Source organism: Falco naumanni, chromosome 12 (assembly GCF_017639655.2).
Source record: "Falco naumanni isolate bFalNau1 chromosome 12, bFalNau1.pat, whole genome shotgun sequence".
Taxonomy (NCBI): domain Eukaryota; kingdom Metazoa; phylum Chordata; class Aves; order Falconiformes; family Falconidae; genus Falco; species Falco naumanni.
The window spans coordinates 1,567,054-1,584,784 of NC_054065.1; the positions used below are offsets into that span (position 1 = coordinate 1,567,054).

Consider the following 17,731-nt stretch of genomic DNA (forward strand, 5'->3'; position numbering starts at 1 on the left):
GCGACAAGATGGCCGCGCCCATGTGAGGAGCCGCCGCCGGCGTCCGCGCTCGCCTCAGCCGCGCTGCCGCTTCCCGCGTGGCCCCGGGCGGCGCGGGAGCCGGAGCCCGGTCGCGGCGGCTGTGCGTCCGTCCCAGAAATAATGAGGATATCGGGCCCCCATGTCGGACCACTCTGACGAGAGGGCGACGATGATTGCGGCCGGCGACCTGCAGGAGTTCGCCCCCCGGGGCCGCGAGCACTGCCGGCGCCACCCCAGCGCCCTCACCCTCCAGCTGCGGCGGCTGCAGCCCGCCTCCGAGCTCTGCTCCTCCGACGGAGCGGCCGGCCTGGTGGGCTGCCTCCGCGAGGTGACGATCCACGAGCGGCAGCGGGTACGAGGCGGCGGGGGCTTCGGCCTGGCCTCCGGCTCCCTCAGTAATCGCCCCGCCGTGACCGCGCAGCGATGACCGGCTGCTGGGCTCACACCGGCAGGCCCCGTAGCTTTCCCTCAAAAAAATCTTGGTTTTCAGGAGAGTTGGCAGTTGAGGAAAGGCGTCAGTGATGTTGGGGAAGCGGTGGACTTCGATGAAGAGCTGTACGTGGCCAGCAATATGGTCATCTGGAGCAAAGGCAGTAAAAACCACGCGTCTGCAGTGTATAAGGCTTTCACAGTCGACAGCCCTGTTCTGCAGGTATGAGAACCTGGAAAGGTGGCGACTGAACGAATGCGCCTTAGCTAAAAAGGACCCGCTGAGTGTTTTCAGGGGGTGGTCTGAGCTGGGGTTATTTTGGGAAATGGGGAAACAAGAGATTGTGTAGTAGCATCAGCTAATAATCATAAGTTAGTAATTATACTCTGTTTGGTTTTAGGCCTTATGGTGTGATTTCACTATACCCCAGGACAAATCTGAAAAAGCTGATGGTAAGTTTCCTGCTTATTGTAATGCTAGACAGACACTTCGAGTTCAGCGCTCATGGCTTCAGAAGCTTCTTCACAATGCTTTGCTGTGTTAAAAGTCTAAAGACTTGCTGGTTTAAAGACTTACTGTGTTAAAACTGTTAACCTTACTCAAGTGTACTTTTTGTGTATAGAGGATGCCTAAAGAAAGAGAGAAACTTCAATGTGTAGGGGTTTTTTTTTCTTTTCTTTCCCCCTCAGTTTCAGGCAGCGATGAAATAGTAGAGAAATGTATCTGCATATTGCAGAATTCCTGTATAAATGTGCATAGCATAGAGGGAAAGGATTACATTGCTGCTTTACCTTTTCAGGTAAGTGCTGTCCTTTTTTTTTTTTTCTTCCACAAATGGGCTTGTTATGTCTTTGCACACTGTGGTGGGGAGTTGTGCATAAAGTGCTGCTGGTGGTGGTCACCTGTGGGTGAAAGCGACAAGGCTGATGAAAGTGTGGCCTTGTGGTGTGGGCATTGAATACTGCTGGAAGTAGTGGAAGCTGGCTGTGTGATGTAGGAAAGTATGGGTATGACTGCTTCGTCATCTGAGAACCTGCTCCAGTTTACATTACTCTTCTCTCAAGCAAAGGCCTGAACACCTTATTTTGCTACAATGAGATACTCAAACATGAAACATAATATGGTAAGTACGTGATTGGTTTTTGTCATAAAACTATTTGTAATTTTTTATAGGTCGCAAATGTCTGGCCAACAAAATATGGTTTGTTATTTGAGCGCACCAGTTCTTCACATGAAGTACCTCCAAGTCCACCCAGGTATGTAATGAGCGGATTTTATTGTTTCATTATAGACAGTTTGCTAATCTAATACAGGAGGGAGTGCAAGAGTTGAAGAGCATTAATGAAAGGATCAGTGTGTTCATGATGGGGACAGGTAAAATCAGGTGAAACACAAGGAAATAGCAGGAAGGAACTGAATGCTGACAATCCATATTCCTCTGATACTGCGTTCAGAACTAGTTGGGAGTGATGATCCTGGGAATGGGATATGGGGGGCATGATATGGGTGTTACTAGCCTGATTTCATTAAGGTTTGGTGAATTGGTTTCAGGCTGTGATGGATGACTTGGAGATTCACTGAGGGATTGTCATTGAGACACTTTCTCTCAGCTGCAGAATATCTTAAATATATGGAGCATTACCTGTTTGGTGAGGATCCTAGACCCATGCTCTGTGGCTGGACATACAGCTGAGAAGCAGAGTAAGAAGTTGGATGGTGTGCTGATGAGCAGCTTTAATACAGCCCCTTGCTCTTTCGGGCTTTATGTGTCCATTCCTGGCGCTTGTGATTCTCTAGTCCTCAGAAGAGTTGGGATTAGAAACGGAGGTCCTGGAAATGTTTATTGAACACGCTCATGAAAATGTGCATTGCAAAAATCATGACTGACCCAACTCCAGCTGGCCTTCCATGAAAATCCTTCCTTTTGCTACTGCCACCACAGATGGGTGGCTTGATTGCTGCTCTGTGATGGATACAAATTACTTGATGGCGGCCGGCATGTCTGGGTCCTGGGAGCTGTGGAACCTAAACTCTTAAGCTGAGTCTGGGTTAAAGGCTTTCTCCTCTTCCTGCCTCCTCCTCCTCCTAACTCGGCTGGTGCCACTCTGTTCACTCGGGCCAGCAAAGCCTGTTGTGTGGCCACTAGGTGGGGTCATTCTCAAGTGCTCCGAGATGTAAAACAAGACCTCATCAACCTCATCAACCTGTTTGATATCCCAGCCTTTGTCTGAGAGTGCTCCGTTAATCCAGCAAGCTTCTGTGAACGAAATATATGTCTCTACTGTTAATTCAGGCTTTGATTTGTTAAGGTCTGAAATGTTTTGGGATTGCAGCATATGTACTAGCTACAAGAGAGAGCAATTATGCTTGTTAGCATGTAGGTTTTGAATATGCTTTGTTCGGTCTCTTTCTAGAGAACCTTTGCCTACTATGTTCAGCATGCTACACCCATTAGATGAGATAACACCTCTTGTCTGTAAGTCTGGAGGTAAGTTTGCATCTTTAGATGTATCACTTGGAGTCTCTCAGTATGGTATCAAACGCTTAATGTGTCACTTTACCATTTTCTGTGTTACAAAACTTGCGAGTAAACACTCATTCAAGAACACAGAAGCAGGGTGTTTTAGCTGCTTCACGAACAGGGAAACTGTTCAGGAAAGAAACGCAGATTGTGGAAGAAAGAGGGTATGAAAAATGCTGATCCCTGTAACTGATAACTGCTGTAGAAATCGTCCTTTTACCTTAACTGAAGTTACTACTTCTTTAGCAGGTGTGTTTGGCTCTGCTAGAGTGCAGTATGTTGCTGACTATACCTTGAGGATCGTGTTTCTTAATGCTGAGCCTTCCATTGTGATGACCTATGATACTGTGCAGAGTTTACATACAGTTTGGGCTCTTCGGAGAGTAAAGCCAGAGGTACAAATTTATTGTTGACTGAATATCATTATAAAAAATTTTGGTGTGTGTTTACGAGTCCTTCTGGCTGTGTGTGTTAGAAATTATTTGTGATTGTGTGTGTGATTTTATTTTATTTGAAAGAGAGTGTTTGTCGGTGTGTTTCTTGGTTTTTGTTTTTTTTTTTAATAGTTTATTTCATGTATTTGCCTGGACCATAGCCAGGGAGATCACCTGATGGTGATGGTCATGAAGTATATTGTGCTTATTGTGATATTCCTTATGTTGTACCAGAAGGTTTGGACTCCTTAAACTGTTGTGTTCTGTAAGAAAAGTGACAAACAATTTAGTGCCGTGAAAAACCATTGGAGTAGTTTCTGCGACTGAGAGAACATGGTTGGTAGAAATAACTTCTTAGGCTGAACACCTCCCTGGGCATGAATTTTTAACACCTAAGTGATAAAACAAGCTCTTTGAGCATCTCCCTGGCTGTTATTGCACATGTGCTGTTTGTGCATAGACACCTCTGTTTTCTCTCCCAGGAGCAGAACATGGTGCTGAAGTTCTCGGAGCAGATGGGCACACCACAGCCCATGGCCACGAGCAGCTCTTTGACCGCTCATCTCCGAAGCCTGTCAAAAGGAGACTCGCCTGTGGGCTCCCCTTTCCAGAACTACTCATCTATCCACAGCCAGAGCAGATCGGTGTCATCGCCCAGCATGCAGTCCCGCTCACCATCTATCTCCAACATGGCTGCTTTGAGGTGGGTACTGAACATAATGTGTGGGCAGATGACACTGAAGAATACGAGCTATAGAATAGGGTGGACGTCTGGTATTGCTGTCTCTGCTGGTGCAGGTGCCTCTTCTGTTACAGCATCTGAAAGCCCTCTTGTGCCATTATCCCTATAGCACAGAAGGATAATTGACGTGCAAGAGCCAAAGAGGCTGTTCTGTCATTACACAGCCGGTCTGTAGCAGAGTTGAGAACTGTCTGCCGGTTGTTTTGAGGCCCAGGAGTGTTTTCATTTAGCTTTTCTAAAGAAAGCCATATTTAGAGGGAAGAGCGTGGGAGAGATTTTTGGTGGAATGGACTATGCAATTTAAAATGTTGGGTTTTTTACTTTTGAAATCTCATCTATTGGATTTTGACAGAGATGGTTGGAAATTAATTAGTGAACTGTTTTCCTATGCTGGAGGAAACAGATACTGAAGTAGCTGCTGGTTTAGGGTGGCTTTGGTTTGTTTTTAAAGTTTCTACCAGTATATAAGCTCTCTGGGATTCTGTATCTATTTTGAATATCCACTTTTCAGTAAGGTCTTTCATCTTTGCTTGCAGCCGCTCTTACTCCCCTGCCTTGGGAGTGCATTCTTTCTCGGGAGTGCAGAGGTTCAACTTTTCCAGTAGTACTCAGTCACCGAAGAGGCACAGTATTACCCATTCGCCAAACAGCACTTCCAGTGATTCCTTCCTTATACCAGAAACTGAACCAATTGTTCCTGAGCTGTGTATAGATCATCTGTGGACGGAAACAGTCACAAACATGAGGTTAGGTGCTTGTGTTGGGTTGTGAGAAGTTCTGGATTTCTTTTGCTGGGGTGGGAATAGAGTAAAATGACAGCTTTTAGTGTGTGTTTTCTGAAAATGGTGCCACCTTAAAGTAGATTCGTGGACTTGTATGTCCTATCTTAAAAAAAAAAAATTATGCTCACTAAGTGCCCAGCTCCCTTCAAAAGAGAATTGGGGTAGTTGGAACAGTTTTGCCTGTTGTGTTATTTGTGGCTCTCTGAATTGCGGAATGGTTTTATGAGATCTCTAAGGCAAAGTAGGTTCTAACCTGGTCATTGCTTTGGGGTTTTTCTGATCTTCTAGGGTAGAGTATCTCTTTCTCTGTTAGCATCAAAAGGAGCAAAACACAGCATGAAACCCTAAGGCTGAACGGGAGAACAAAGCCAAAGAGCATGTGCTTTGCATGTCAAAAAGTGGGGAATGTGAAAATTGGAGTGCCAGAAGATCAGTTTCAGGATTAGTGACTGAAACTGAGACTGGTGCCTTCTGGCAACTTGATGCACTGCTAACTGAAGTCTAGTGAGACCCTACAGCTTGTGGACACTGTTTTCCCTCATCAAAACTTTTACAGTAAACCAAACAGTGTGCTGATCATTTTGTCTATTTTACAGAGAGAAGAATTCCCAAGCATCAAAAGTGTTTATTACCACTGACCTTTGTGGGCAGAAGTTCTTGTGCTTTTTAGTGGAATCCCAGCTCCAGCTGCGGTGAGCATCCCTATCTTGGGGACAGGTGAACAAAGAGGAGATGTCTACAAATCACCAGCTAGATAATGGTTTTAACATACTTATTCCTCCGGCTAGTAGAATCTGTTATGGCAACATGTGGTACATCACTGGCTCTCACATGACATGTTTTTAACTGTGGTGGCATAGATGATTTGAGCTATTTAAATAAAACTGAAGCTGAGGGAGAACATTCACTCTAAGTTGAATGGTATTCTTACTTATTTTTATCTTTACCCTTGGAGTATGTTGCGGGCTTTAATTAGACTAGCAGAGTAAAAATAAGTTGACTAGCAGGGCAAAACAAGCGAAGGAAGGAGGAAGGAACCAGGTATACCACAATAAAAGTAACTGTGCCACGCAACACTGTTTTAATTCTCTGTCTTCTTTCCCTAACGACAGATAGGACAGTCTCTTTATGTTTCTGTTGTTTTCTCAAATCTCTAGGTGTGTAAAATTTCAAGAGAGCAATGATAAGTCGCAGCTGATATTTGGTTCTGTTACCAGTATTCAAGCAAAGGATGCCGCTCCGGTGCAGGTAAGTAACCCTGTGTGGACGATTAACTGTGGAGTATCCTGCTTTGTCACTTGTTGTCCAACTGTTGTCATTTGTCTTAAATACAAGAAGCTGAATACGCAGCTTGATTCTTACAGGGCATTGATATGCTGCTGGTTCTGGAAGGCAGCGGAAATCTAGTGCTTTATTCTGGAGTGGTTCGGGTAAGTAACAGTTTCTCTGTCCTAAAAGAAATGTTTGAATCTTTTCGGTTGATGAGGGGATCCTGTGTGCATCATACCATACAAGGTGTCATTTTAAGCTGCTGTAGGCTGCTGCTCACTTGGGACTTGCTTGGGAATGTGGCTGTGCTCACGTACCAAGTGTAGTTTATGCGCAGTGCTTGAAAGGTAGTTCTGAAGAATCAGTGACACTTTGTGATACAATTAAATAATCTCTTGGTCTTATTGCCAGTGCTGGTAAAATACTAAAGTAACAAAATGCTTTCAAAGAAAAAAACCCTTGAAGAATATGGAAAATAAGAATTGTTCCTGAACAAAAAAAAACTTTCAAACTTCTCTGTAGCATGCCAGATGGTTTTAGTAAAACTGTTAGATATTAAAGCAAATTGCTTTGCTTTACAGAGGGCTGTTAATGGAATGGACGTGATTTGATGAATCCAAAATAAAAGTTTTTCTTAAATTCTGTAGAGATGCACTATGCTCTCTCTGTGTGTGCAGAAACCTTGGACACTGCAATTTGTACGTGTATGTGTTTCCACACATTTGTGTGCATGTGTCTATATGTATATATAGACACACATATGTACACAAAAAAAGCATATAGTCTCGAAAGTAGAGCTTTCTCAGTGAAGCCCTGCTGGAACTCTTAGTTGGAGTAGACCTGTAGCAACAACATACAGTGCTGACCATATATGGTAGTTTTTTCAGTGTGCCATCATCTGAAGAAAGTAATTACATGAAGTAATCTTTAATCTTCTCTTCAGAGACCCTAGTTTAAATACATTGCCATTTTTCTTAAAACGTTTCCTTTAAGATGTTAAAATCTGATAATGTCTGTATATGTAAGCAAGCTTGTGGAAGCACAGGCATGAAAACCAACTATTTGTTTTCCTACGTACTGTTCACAAAAAGGTGGGGAAGGTTTTTATTCCCGGGCTGCCTGCTCCATCCCTGACAATGTCCACCCAAATGCCTCGGCCGAGCACTCCCTTGGATAGTGTCAGCACTCCATCCAAGCCTTTAAATAAGCATCTGGGGCCCCTAGAAGAGGTAAGGAGAAAGGAAGTCCTGCCATGGAAGGGGCTTAGTTGTAACAGCTTCAAATGACTGCTTGATTTTTAACTCTCAAGGTATCTTTTGGAGCTAAATCTTCTATTTTTCTTCTGTAAATCCCCAGTATAAATAGCGTTTAAAGAAGATCTATTTAGTGTTGCCCTGTTTATGATTTTTGTAAAACTTCTGAGGCAGAGATTGGAAAGATTTATAGTTATTTTCAAAATACTTATTAAAAATGGCGATTTTAGCTGTCCTTTGCTCAGAGCCTTGTATTTCAACAATTCTAAGCAATCATTTTCACCACTTTTCAGGGTGTGCTTTTGTCACCAGTTCCAGAGCTAAGGGATTCTTCCAAACTTCATGAATCAACTTATGTTGAAGACTGTACTTTTCAGCAGCTTGGGACATTCATTCATGGTCTGAGAGATCCTGTCCACAACAGAGTAACTTTGGTAGGCATTATCCTGTTAATTCGAGTCGACGCTTTGTTAGCAAAGTGAAATGAGGGTAACATTCACTTCTTCATAATGAGACATAGCTGGCAGCTCCTGATCAGCAGCAAAATACCACACCTGCATAGGCGGTTCCACCTTTTCCTCTGTAGAATACTCTAGAAGTCAGAACTTGATTCCTTCAAGTGATTCAGCTCAATATCTATTTCAAGGGTTTCATCTGGGGTTGCAGATTTTTAATGTAGCAAATAACCAGGAATGAGGAATATGCTTAATAGATAAACAAGTTCTGAGTTGGTAGAAAAGGACCCTGGCTTTACACATTTCATAATTTGACTCTTACCTTTTTATTTTTCAGGAACTCAGCAATAATACAATGGTTCGGATTACTATTCCTGAAATCGCCACTTCAGAACTAGGTAGAGTTCAGAATCTGTCACGTGAAATATGTTCCATAATTTTTGAGGGTTCATTTTTGAAGTAGTTTGTGCATAGCCTAGGCTGTAATGATTCAGTGCCACACAATCCAAGCTCTAATAACTTACCTTCTAAAGCTGTTACCGTTTATTTAGGTGTGCTCTGTTGCTTTCAGTCCTTCACCCACTGCTTTCTTAGAACTTCCTTTGTTCTTTAGATTGCTTTGCTCTCTACTATAGTGTATATTATCGTTTGAGGAGGGGCTGAGATGCCAGTTCAGACAGAAGTTGGTTTCAGTAATGAGCAACAGGGAACTTTTTTTCCCCTTTTGTGTGGTGAACTAGGGGCTGTGCTCAACCTGAGCTAAAGGAACAGCTGTTCAAGGTTGTCTGGTGTGGCTTTTATTGAAAGAGTATCCGGAGAGTTAAGAGTAGGTCCAATAAGAGGACCTGTAGAGATTTATAGTACTGATTGGAAGAAGTACCAGGAGATAAGATGGAAAACACACCTAACTTTTTTTCTTCTTTTCCAACAGTAAAAAGATGTCTGCAAGGAGTCAAAGCTATTCTGCCCAAGGAGATAGCTGTACAGATGCTTGTCAAGTGGTACAATGCTTACAATGCTCCAGGAGGACCAAGCTATCACTCAGAATGGAATTTATTTGTAACGTGTCTCATGAATATGATGGGTTACAACACAGAGAGATTGTCCTGGACACGTAATGTAAGCAAGCTCATGTTTGTTTATCAGCAGCTTCAACATAAACTAGGTGACTCTTCAAGGTTCAGAACGGTTAGAGAGATAGTGAAGTCAGAAATAGATGGTGTTGTGTCTTAAATCACGAGATACCATCGAATCAATTCTGTATTTCTAAGTTTCAGGTATACGTTTTAGTCTGTGTTTATTATGCAATATATTTATAAGGTACTTGCACCAACTGTCTTGGTAAAATAAAAATAAATTATGAAGATTTTACCCCAGTTTGTGACTAACACTGATGAATTAAAGATTTGATTAATCCATATTAAGCTTACCCTTGCTAGAAACACAAGTCGCAACTCGGACTCCTGTTTCCTAAAGAGGATTTTCCATGAAGTTTTCAAATTAGTGTTTAAGGATCTGTGTTTTTTCAGCTGCTGTACTGAATGTATTTGGGAGTTTTCTGCAAGTGGGTTTCCTGCTAGCAAGTATGTTTGCAGTACTTGCGGTGGGGGGGGGGGGGAAAGCAGCAAGGGTATGCGTGCAAGTGAAATGAAAGCAGTTACAGTACAGCTACATTACTAGCATTAGCTCATCCACAGTATTTCCTCTGTCCTAGTAAATGCCAGATGTTAGGCAGTCAAACTGTGGAATTTGTGCACTGTACACTAGAATAACTGGTTGTGTATAGATTAATCTAATTGCAGTATAGGTTTTATATGAAAGCAAAGTGTAGAAGTACTTAAAGTAACTGTCATGTGATATTCGGTTTGAATTCAGGTGATACAATTGGTGATTCACGTATGCAGCCTTGGGAATTTCAGTACTGAGGTACTTTTTGGTATATTTTTTTTTTATTTCTCACAGCTTGATTTTGAAGGATCGCTTTCACCAGTTATTGCTCCAAAGAAGGCTAGACCATCAGAAACGGGGTCAGATGAAGTGAGAAATGGTTCTCTTTTACAAATAAAAGGCAGGGGGTGGGGATGGGGATGTTGGGTTTTGGTTGTTTGAGTTTTTTTTAAGGGCAAAGCAGAGGAAACGCCCTCTTGAGTATTGCATTTCATCTGAGCTCATCTGAGATTACAGGCCTTTGGGGGAAAGAAAACTTCTTTTGCCCTGTGTAGTGGCTGCGTCATGTGACCTTGCTTGTCAGGGTTCTCGCTTCCAGAGGGGCAGGTTGAACTTGGGAATGGATTTAATACGGATCACAAAGCAATCCCAGATAGTCTCCTGACAATGTCAAATTTCTCCTAGATGCTTCATCCCTTTAAAATGAAGCTCTCGCTCCTCTGGTTACTCAGCTCCTTTAGCCAGTTAGTAGCAGCAAATTAGATACTTCACCGAATGCACTGATTCTCAACAAACTTGTGGAGTCTTTAAGATCAATTCATGGAGCTCTGCCTAGACAGGAATAGGAAGTTTTTGCATAACTGAACAGTAAAGTGGATGAGGCTTACCATCATCCCATCATAAGAGGCTTATGAGCTATGGTGGTCCAATTGTGCTGTTAGCTTTTTGTGTGTAGTCTGCAACCCCTACAGTCTACAGGCAACAAAGATCAGGATCTAATGCCTGATGTGCTGTGGCAGGGGGGATGCAAAGAAGGCTGGGATCACTAGGTGAATTGCATAAATACTCAGTGGGGTCTTACGCACAGAGTATTGGAGCAAGCAAGGTACTCTCAGCTTTCTTTTGTTCTTTTAAGTGTAAGGCTTTGATTCTTTTATGCATGACAGGGGAGGTGGGGGAAAGGATGAAACTTAACGATTGAATCTCTGTGGCTTGCAGAGTTTGTGCAGCGCATTTACCATACAACAATCACATTAGTATTGGTTTATGGGTGGAAAACAACCCTCCTCTGTAACAGTGCTTTGGAATTACCTTGCTTGAAGTTGATGTTCACTTTGGAACCTCTGCCTCTCTTTCCTGTTTGTTTGGTCTAGGACTGGGAATATCTCTTGAGCTCAGATTACCATAGAAATGTTGAGTCTCATCCTGTTGCCAAAGCTTTGCGACTGGACCCTCTGGAAGTTTTGGCTCCAAAGGATGATTTTTTACAGAGCCTTAGCTTGGATTCCTCAACCCTCCTTTTCACCCATATTCCTGCTATTTTCTTTGTTCTTCATCTCATCTACGAGGAGCTCAAACTGAATAGTCTTATGGGAGAAGGAATTCGTTCACTTGTTGTTCTTCTTGTTCAGCTGGCCAGGTATGCCCAAGTGACAAATTGTGGATATTATATCTTGTGCAGTGTCTCTTGATGGTGGGTGTGTACTATTTTTATGGGGAATTTGGGGATTGCCCAAATGGAACAGACTTTTCAAGTATTTAAAGAAAATGAATGAATGTTTAAAACCTTACTGTGCTTGGATATTTGCCGTGGTAAATCTCTTGTATGGTTCTGGCCACTTCCCAACATCGGTGTGATTCACAAACCTCAGGTGCTACAGCTTGTGTTTGTTTTTTTTCTCTACACATCATCACACCTCAGCTCATGAGATCTGTCAAATATTGTTGTTTGTTGTGGCGTCTTTACTGCAGCCAGTGATTGCATCTTCTTGTCTTCCACAACCACCTTCAAGTTGCATTGCATGTTTAAGTTTTTAAGTGTTTAAGTAAAAGGCCAGGTAACATCTCCCAGAGTTGTATTTCCTATTTCTACCGGTTTTTTTTTCTATGGTTATAGATTCTTCCCCAGTAGCACCTGCTATAGCCAGCTGGCTAAATGATTCCCAGAAGTGAGGTCTACTCCCTTGTGCTGAAAAGGCTGTCCTGTCCTGTATTCTATCATGCCAGCAAGAAGCGAGTCTGAAATGAAAGATGGTGTCTTTTGAGGCTGGTAGCTGCTGTATGCATTCATGTTTTGCAGATAACCCAGCAGGTTATCTAGCTTTGACAGTTAGAATTTGGAGGAAGCTGTAGTGACAGGAGTCACACCTTAGACGGTGGTGGAGGTGTGGACAAAGCTGAACAACAGCTGAAGAGAAGTGCGCTGGCAGAAAAGTAAACATACAGATTCACTGCTTAGAGAATGGGCAAGTGCCCGTGAGTGGTCTTAAAGTTAAGGAAGTCCCTCCTCCTATCTGCTGCATACACAAGCATTAAAAAAAAACTTAACAGAAAATGTCAGAGAGGTGCGGGAAGGTAGAGTAGTTTTTTGGTTTTTCTTTTCCCCCTCCAATGTGATTCACCTCTCTCATTCTAGGGACTTAAAACTTGAAGCTTATATAGATTATTACTACAGAGACTATCCAGCCCTTGTAAAAACCTCCAGACAGGCTTGCGTAATTGATCAAGGTGAGTTTAAGGCTTTTCAAAGCTGGGTGTTTGGCGATAATGACGTGCAGATTTTCTCTAATGCTGAGCATGTTGGTAACTGTTCCCTTTAAAGCTGGTCAGGACTTAATCCCAGTCCAGTGCCTCATGGGACACACCACAGAACAAGGTCTTGGGAGGGAATAGTGGTTTCATCTTGGCAAACGCCCAGCTCACGCTAGCTGACAAATCTTAGCAGACAACTGTGGAAAAGACTGGTAGTGAGATGTGCCTCTCTTGTGGAAAGTATGGCTGGGCTGGCAGACTCTCAGTTTATAGTTCATAAAAACTAAATGAAAGCTAAAGGCAGAAAATTTGAGATTAGGTTATGCGTTGTCTGTGTACCTGTTTACTGTCCTACCAGCTGAAATTTACTAGCCATGTAAGGAAAACTACTGTTTCTCCTGACAGAAAAAAAAAATCTCATAGCTTTGCTACTCCTGTTTGTGGGCAGGGAAGGCAAAGAAGTTGTAGATAGGTTGTATTCTCACTTAAGCAATTTAATGTCGTTGAAGAACAGTACAAGGCTGTTCTAGTGCAGTTTTTGAGAATGACTCTATATTTACTCCTTTTCACTGTGGGATGAGGTGATTTTTGTTCTTGAAAAGGCAGGTCAGGTGTCTCAACTTTTCATTACTGTCTAGCTATAAACTTCCATCTAACAGGAGGAAGATGTGATCTGTAATGTTTTTGGGAAATACTATATTTTTGTTGTTATAGAAGTGCTGTAGGGCTTGCTTTGGGAATAGTGGAGAATTATTGTGCGTTTGCCATGAGCTCTGTGTCATTGCTGTTCATATGATTAAGTCCAAACAGGTTTCATGCACCATCCTTCATTTTTTTCTGCTGAGCCTCCAAGTATCTTTCAGTGGCTGAGTTCCTGTCTGAAGGGAGAAGGAGTGCAGCCTTATCCTTACCTACCAGGCATCTGTGAAAGGAGCAAACTAGTAGTACTGGTGCGTACTTTGGTAAAAAGGATATTTTTTGTTCTGCCACCACAGCAGCACTGTGGCCCGGGGTTTGCTCCAGCCACTTAATTTCCCGCAAGTGAAGCGTCCCTAGCGGGAAGTCAGATAACAGAGCGTGTAATCGTGCTGTGCGGAGCAGCGGGGGCATGCTAGAGGGGTATGGAGCCTGTGATCAACAACTGCTGTAGCTGTACTGTTTGGAGGCTTAAGCATCTCCAAGTGTTGCTGCTTTGTACTAAGCAACCTCATTTGTCTGCATGAAATCCTCTTGAGTATCCCTGCGATATAGTAAACTGTGCAGCGTCTGCCTCTCCACAGGGAGAAAAATATGTATTTAGTAGGGAGAAATCCCTGTGAGTCCCCTCTTCTCTTTTATTACTTTAATATTACTGAAGGGTGAGGATGTTTTTTTTAACAGATGGGAGGGAGGTATTTGAGGTTGGGAAGGAGAGCTCATGAGTACAGAGTGAGTAGCCTATGCTTCACTGCTTACGTGTATTCTTTTTTTTTGTGGTTTGCAGTAGTGGCATGTGCAAAGTAATAGTGTAACTCAAAGTTAACTGTATTTTGTGAGTGAGAATTTCCCGGCTTTCTTCTTGGGCATGTATCAACATAAATATTGAGTCGCATGAGTAGTTGTAAGTGCTGATGTTATCTCCTGATCAGCCTTGCTCACTTATTCACAAAGCGTTTATGGAGAAAACCTGCTGATACAGGGCTTGGAGCAGAGGTGTTGAGCCTGAGGTGTTTGAAGGAAAAAAAACAAAACAAAACAAAAAACGAGGAGAGACTCTGCTTTGACCCAGGTGTCCAAGATTAGTTGCAGAATCTCTGTTATGAGCTGCCAGGAGTCAGCCTGTCCTCTGCTTCAGAGCATGGAGGGTTGAAGCAGCAGCATTGAGACTGTTAAAGTGCTGATGCTTTTGCTTAAAGTTTGTCCCTGCCCTCAAGCTCTGAAGAAGGGTAACCTTCCCCTTGGATGATCACCTGTGTCTGTCCAGCTCTTTCTTCCTACCTCTGCCTGATTTGGCAGTGCAGAGGACAGAGCTAGTGTGTTGGCAGTGCAGCTTATCAGAAGATCTTCATGAAAAACACAAAAGAATTTTAACCTGGATGTGATTTTTGCCTTTGGCATGCCAGTTGTCTGGCAGTATCAAAAAGTAATAGGGTGACAGATCACTTTGATTTTTGCTGGCTAGATAGCTGAAGTGGACCCTGCCTTGAAAGGCAAACAACTTTTCACTCAGAGACTTCGCAAAGTCAACAAAATATTCAAGATGTGGAGGAAACTGAGTGAAAATGGTGTCTGTAGAAGTGTGTGTTTTGCAAGGAAAATTAAATGAAATGTGAGAAATGTTGGAAAGATAACTAGGAGCTGTTTAGAAGATCTTTTTAGCTTTGAAACAATTATTAGGGAAAAATCAGTTAATTGTTTCAGGATGTATTTTTTCCAAACTTCAAGATAGTAAACTTTCATGCTTTAGATTTCTTGCTTCGGTTGTTTCAGTCTCCTTTTACTAACAGTGTTTTCATACTAAACCTGTCCCCACTCTTAAAGTTATTAAAGTTATCTTCTGCCTGTGTTGATAGGCAGCATAGCAATTGCTACACACTGTATTATATATAGCACTTTGTATTATGGTGTCTCTTTCCTATCCAGAGTGTGGCTCTGTATATACTTGGTGATGAGAGCGCTGTGTCTAATGAAGCTTCCCATTACTTGTATAAGATCACATCAGGTAACGATGCTTTAATGCCATCACAGTATATCCTAGTGTCTTGTGCTTCTTATGTGCTGTCTTTTGCTTGGAGAATGTGGAAGTAATGTGGCTTTGTCTTTCCTAGGACAACGAAAACAGCAAATAGAACAGGATGACAGTCGGTATGAGGTTTTTAGTATTATTTTAAACTCTTGAGGTTTTGACTTTCTGCTGACTTTTTGGACTAGCTTTTATTGGCTTCTCCTTTATTCCCCTTTATTTTACAGATGCAGTTTCAGACACAACACATCTGTTTCCAGCCTGGCTGAAAAATTAGTTATTTGGATGACTGATGTTGGTAAGAGCAGCTTTCATCATTGTGCAAAATGGTAACAATCATAAGTAATAGTCTTGTGCTTGCATAATATGAAATACCCTTTATCTAGTTTGATAAAAGAGGATTTTTCCCTCGTTAATTTTAAGGTTTCACCTTAAGAGATCTGGAGTCTCTCCCCTTTGGCGTAGCACTTCCTATTAGAGATGCAATATATTATTGCCGAGAGCAGCCTGCCTCAGACTGGCCAGAAGCAGTTTGTCTCTTGATTGGGCGCCAGGATCTCTCCAAACAGGCGTGTGAAGGGAACCTGCAAAAGGGTAAATCTGTGAGTATGGGCATAAATTGATTTCATGGTACTGGGTGTTGGTTGGGCAGAGAGCTCTGGTCAGAAACTTTCCCACCATCTGCTGATGCTCAAGGCGTCAGAAGGTGCAGAATTCAAGACAGAGGGCAACACAGGGTTTACACGCATATGAGGGTTTCAGTATAAAAACCAGCATCCGGCACAGGAAGAATACGTGCATAGCTGTGGAAACTGTCAATATAAAACAGATTTTGAACTTAATTTAGGCATGGTGCTCAAAAGTCTTTCCTACAGAGCTATTTGCCTGCCTCTGTAAGTCTTCCTCCTCTCCAAAACGGCCGCACCTTTGAGAAGTGTCAAGTTTTGGTACTCCGTCCAGAGCCTTTGCCATCAAAACAGCAGGGGCACAGAGAGAAGGAAGTGGGTATTTGTCAGTCTGTCTCCTTCTTGGGTTCGCATGGGTGGCATCTATCTCCCTGTCTTCTGGAAGAACTGCGTTGCTTTCTGATCATATTTCTCCTTTTTTTTTTCTTTTTTTTCTTTTTTTTCTCTCAAAAAGGGTTTAGTTGTTTGTATCCTCAGGTAAAATAAAAAAAAAAGCATGTGGTGTTTTTTCTCTTAAACATTTTCTTCTGATGGTGGGAATCGGTAGCATCTCATAGAGTTGTGGCTTGCTGAAGTGTCTTCTGCTGAGGACACTCTGGAAGCCAAAACTCTTCTTGAAAGTTGGCTAGTGGCATGCACAAAAACACTTAATAGTAGCAGATTGTCTGCAGACTTTTCGGAAGTCAGGAAGAGAGATTTTTAGTCTCAAGTACATCTTGGTCAAGATCTTTTTTGCTGTCAGCTTTGCAAGTGATGCTAAAATTATTCCAATTTTTGTAACAGGAGCTTAATGACTAACTACATATCAAATTAGTTAATTCATTACTTGGAAAAGTAAAAAAACTACATGTTCAAATTCCACGCCCCACCACTCATGAAAAATCTGTTTTGCTTTCTGCTGGTGAAGTTTTGCCCAGCAGTCACAGTACTGAATCTTAAAATGGTGATAAATTTGATTTTATCACTTACTTTATAACAATGCCTCGAATGTATGTAACCTTAAAAGGATAAAGTGATCTTCAAACACTAAATTGTTTGTCATTTCTCAGGAGGGCAGGGTGGAGTTTCCTGTTTCAAAACGGACGCTGGCTATATGGGTGGTGCAGTTATGTATTGAGATTTTGTGCGTATTTATCAGAAGAAATTGGTTTTCATTCATCAGCTGTTAATTTACTTGCACTCCTGGTGTCATGTGTTACCAGTGAGCCTTAGGGAAGACCCTGTGTTCAGTCTAGTCTGTGTGATTCTGTATCTTTCAGCTTGCTGCAATTCTGAGGTATAGAACAGGAAAATGACCAGTTTAGAGAGAGATATGGGGGGGTTTTGTTCCTAGATTTGTCATACTAATATTTGTCATCACTTGCCTTGTTTGGTTTTGTAAATTAATGTCTCATCTGTGAAAGATGCAAAAGGAAGAGAAATGTGCTGGTCCACCTTAGGGTCAAGTCCAAATTACTTTGTCAGACCATAAAGAAACCGTATATTCTGCAGGAAAGCTTATTTCTGCAGCTGTCTAAAAATAAAATGATCCATGCTTAGTGTAGAGTGACAGGCTTGTCTGAAGCGAGTGTAGGGCAAGCAGACTGTGGGCATCCTCTGTTGCATCCTGACCTGTGCTGTCTTCGCCATTCTTGTTGGTGGTCCTGTGCATTGCTTGTGTGATGTGAATAAACAGGGGAGGACAGAGACTTAGGTGAGAATTTCATAAATCTTGCATAGAAAGAGGACTTCCACAGCACTTCAGAGCACTTAAGTAGCTCAGGTGTGGAAGTTCAAAAAAATATTCTGGTACTGTGGTGAAACCCAGGTTGGCTGACGGCAACAAACATTTAGAATTTACTGCCATGCAGGCTCACTCTTTGAGTAGGTAACTTGGTTTTTCCAAGGTTGTTGCAGGGGGAAATCCAAGTTAAAGCTCTGATTCATGAAAACATCACTGATTAGAAAAATAACACAGGTGTCTGAGCAGAATATGCAGAACAGCAGCCCTGACTGAG

At 42.3% G+C, this 17,731-nt stretch overlaps 1 protein-coding gene across 3 annotated transcripts in view; it reads left to right on the forward strand.

The window, feature by feature from the left end:
• Positions 1-17,731, forward strand: part of ANAPC1 (anaphase promoting complex subunit 1) — a 33,692-nt gene continuing 15,961 nt past the window's right edge. For 2 of the 3 annotated variants that reach the window (XM_040611796.1, XM_040611798.1), the window contains exons 1-24: positions 1-373; positions 512-673; positions 852-903; positions 1,141-1,250; positions 1,625-1,707; positions 2,866-2,939; positions 3,219-3,367; positions 3,889-4,109; positions 4,685-4,894; positions 5,527-5,622; positions 6,088-6,178; positions 6,295-6,360; positions 7,291-7,428; positions 7,746-7,886; positions 8,245-8,305; positions 8,839-9,026; positions 9,870-9,944; positions 10,949-11,214; positions 12,211-12,302; positions 13,128-13,276; positions 14,949-15,027; positions 15,134-15,170; positions 15,276-15,346; positions 15,472-15,650. In XM_040611796.1, the coding sequence (XP_040467730.1) occupies positions 161-373; positions 512-673; positions 852-903; positions 1,141-1,250; positions 1,625-1,707; positions 2,866-2,939; positions 3,219-3,367; positions 3,889-4,109; positions 4,685-4,894; positions 5,527-5,622; positions 6,088-6,178; positions 6,295-6,360; positions 7,291-7,428; positions 7,746-7,886; positions 8,245-8,305; positions 8,839-9,026; positions 9,870-9,944; positions 10,949-11,214; positions 12,211-12,302; positions 13,128-13,276; positions 14,949-15,027; positions 15,134-15,170; positions 15,276-15,346; positions 15,472-15,650 (3,003 nt within the window). In that variant the 5' untranslated portion in view covers positions 1-160. The remainder of the gene's footprint in view (positions 374-511; positions 674-851; positions 904-1,140; positions 1,251-1,624; positions 1,708-2,865; positions 2,940-3,218; positions 3,368-3,888; positions 4,110-4,684; positions 4,895-5,526; positions 5,623-6,087; positions 6,179-6,294; positions 6,361-7,290; positions 7,429-7,745; positions 7,887-8,244; positions 8,306-8,838; positions 9,027-9,869; positions 9,945-10,948; positions 11,215-12,210; positions 12,303-13,127; positions 13,277-14,948; positions 15,028-15,133; positions 15,171-15,275; positions 15,347-15,471; positions 15,651-17,731) is intronic. The other variant, XM_040611797.1, reaches the window with a different exon arrangement.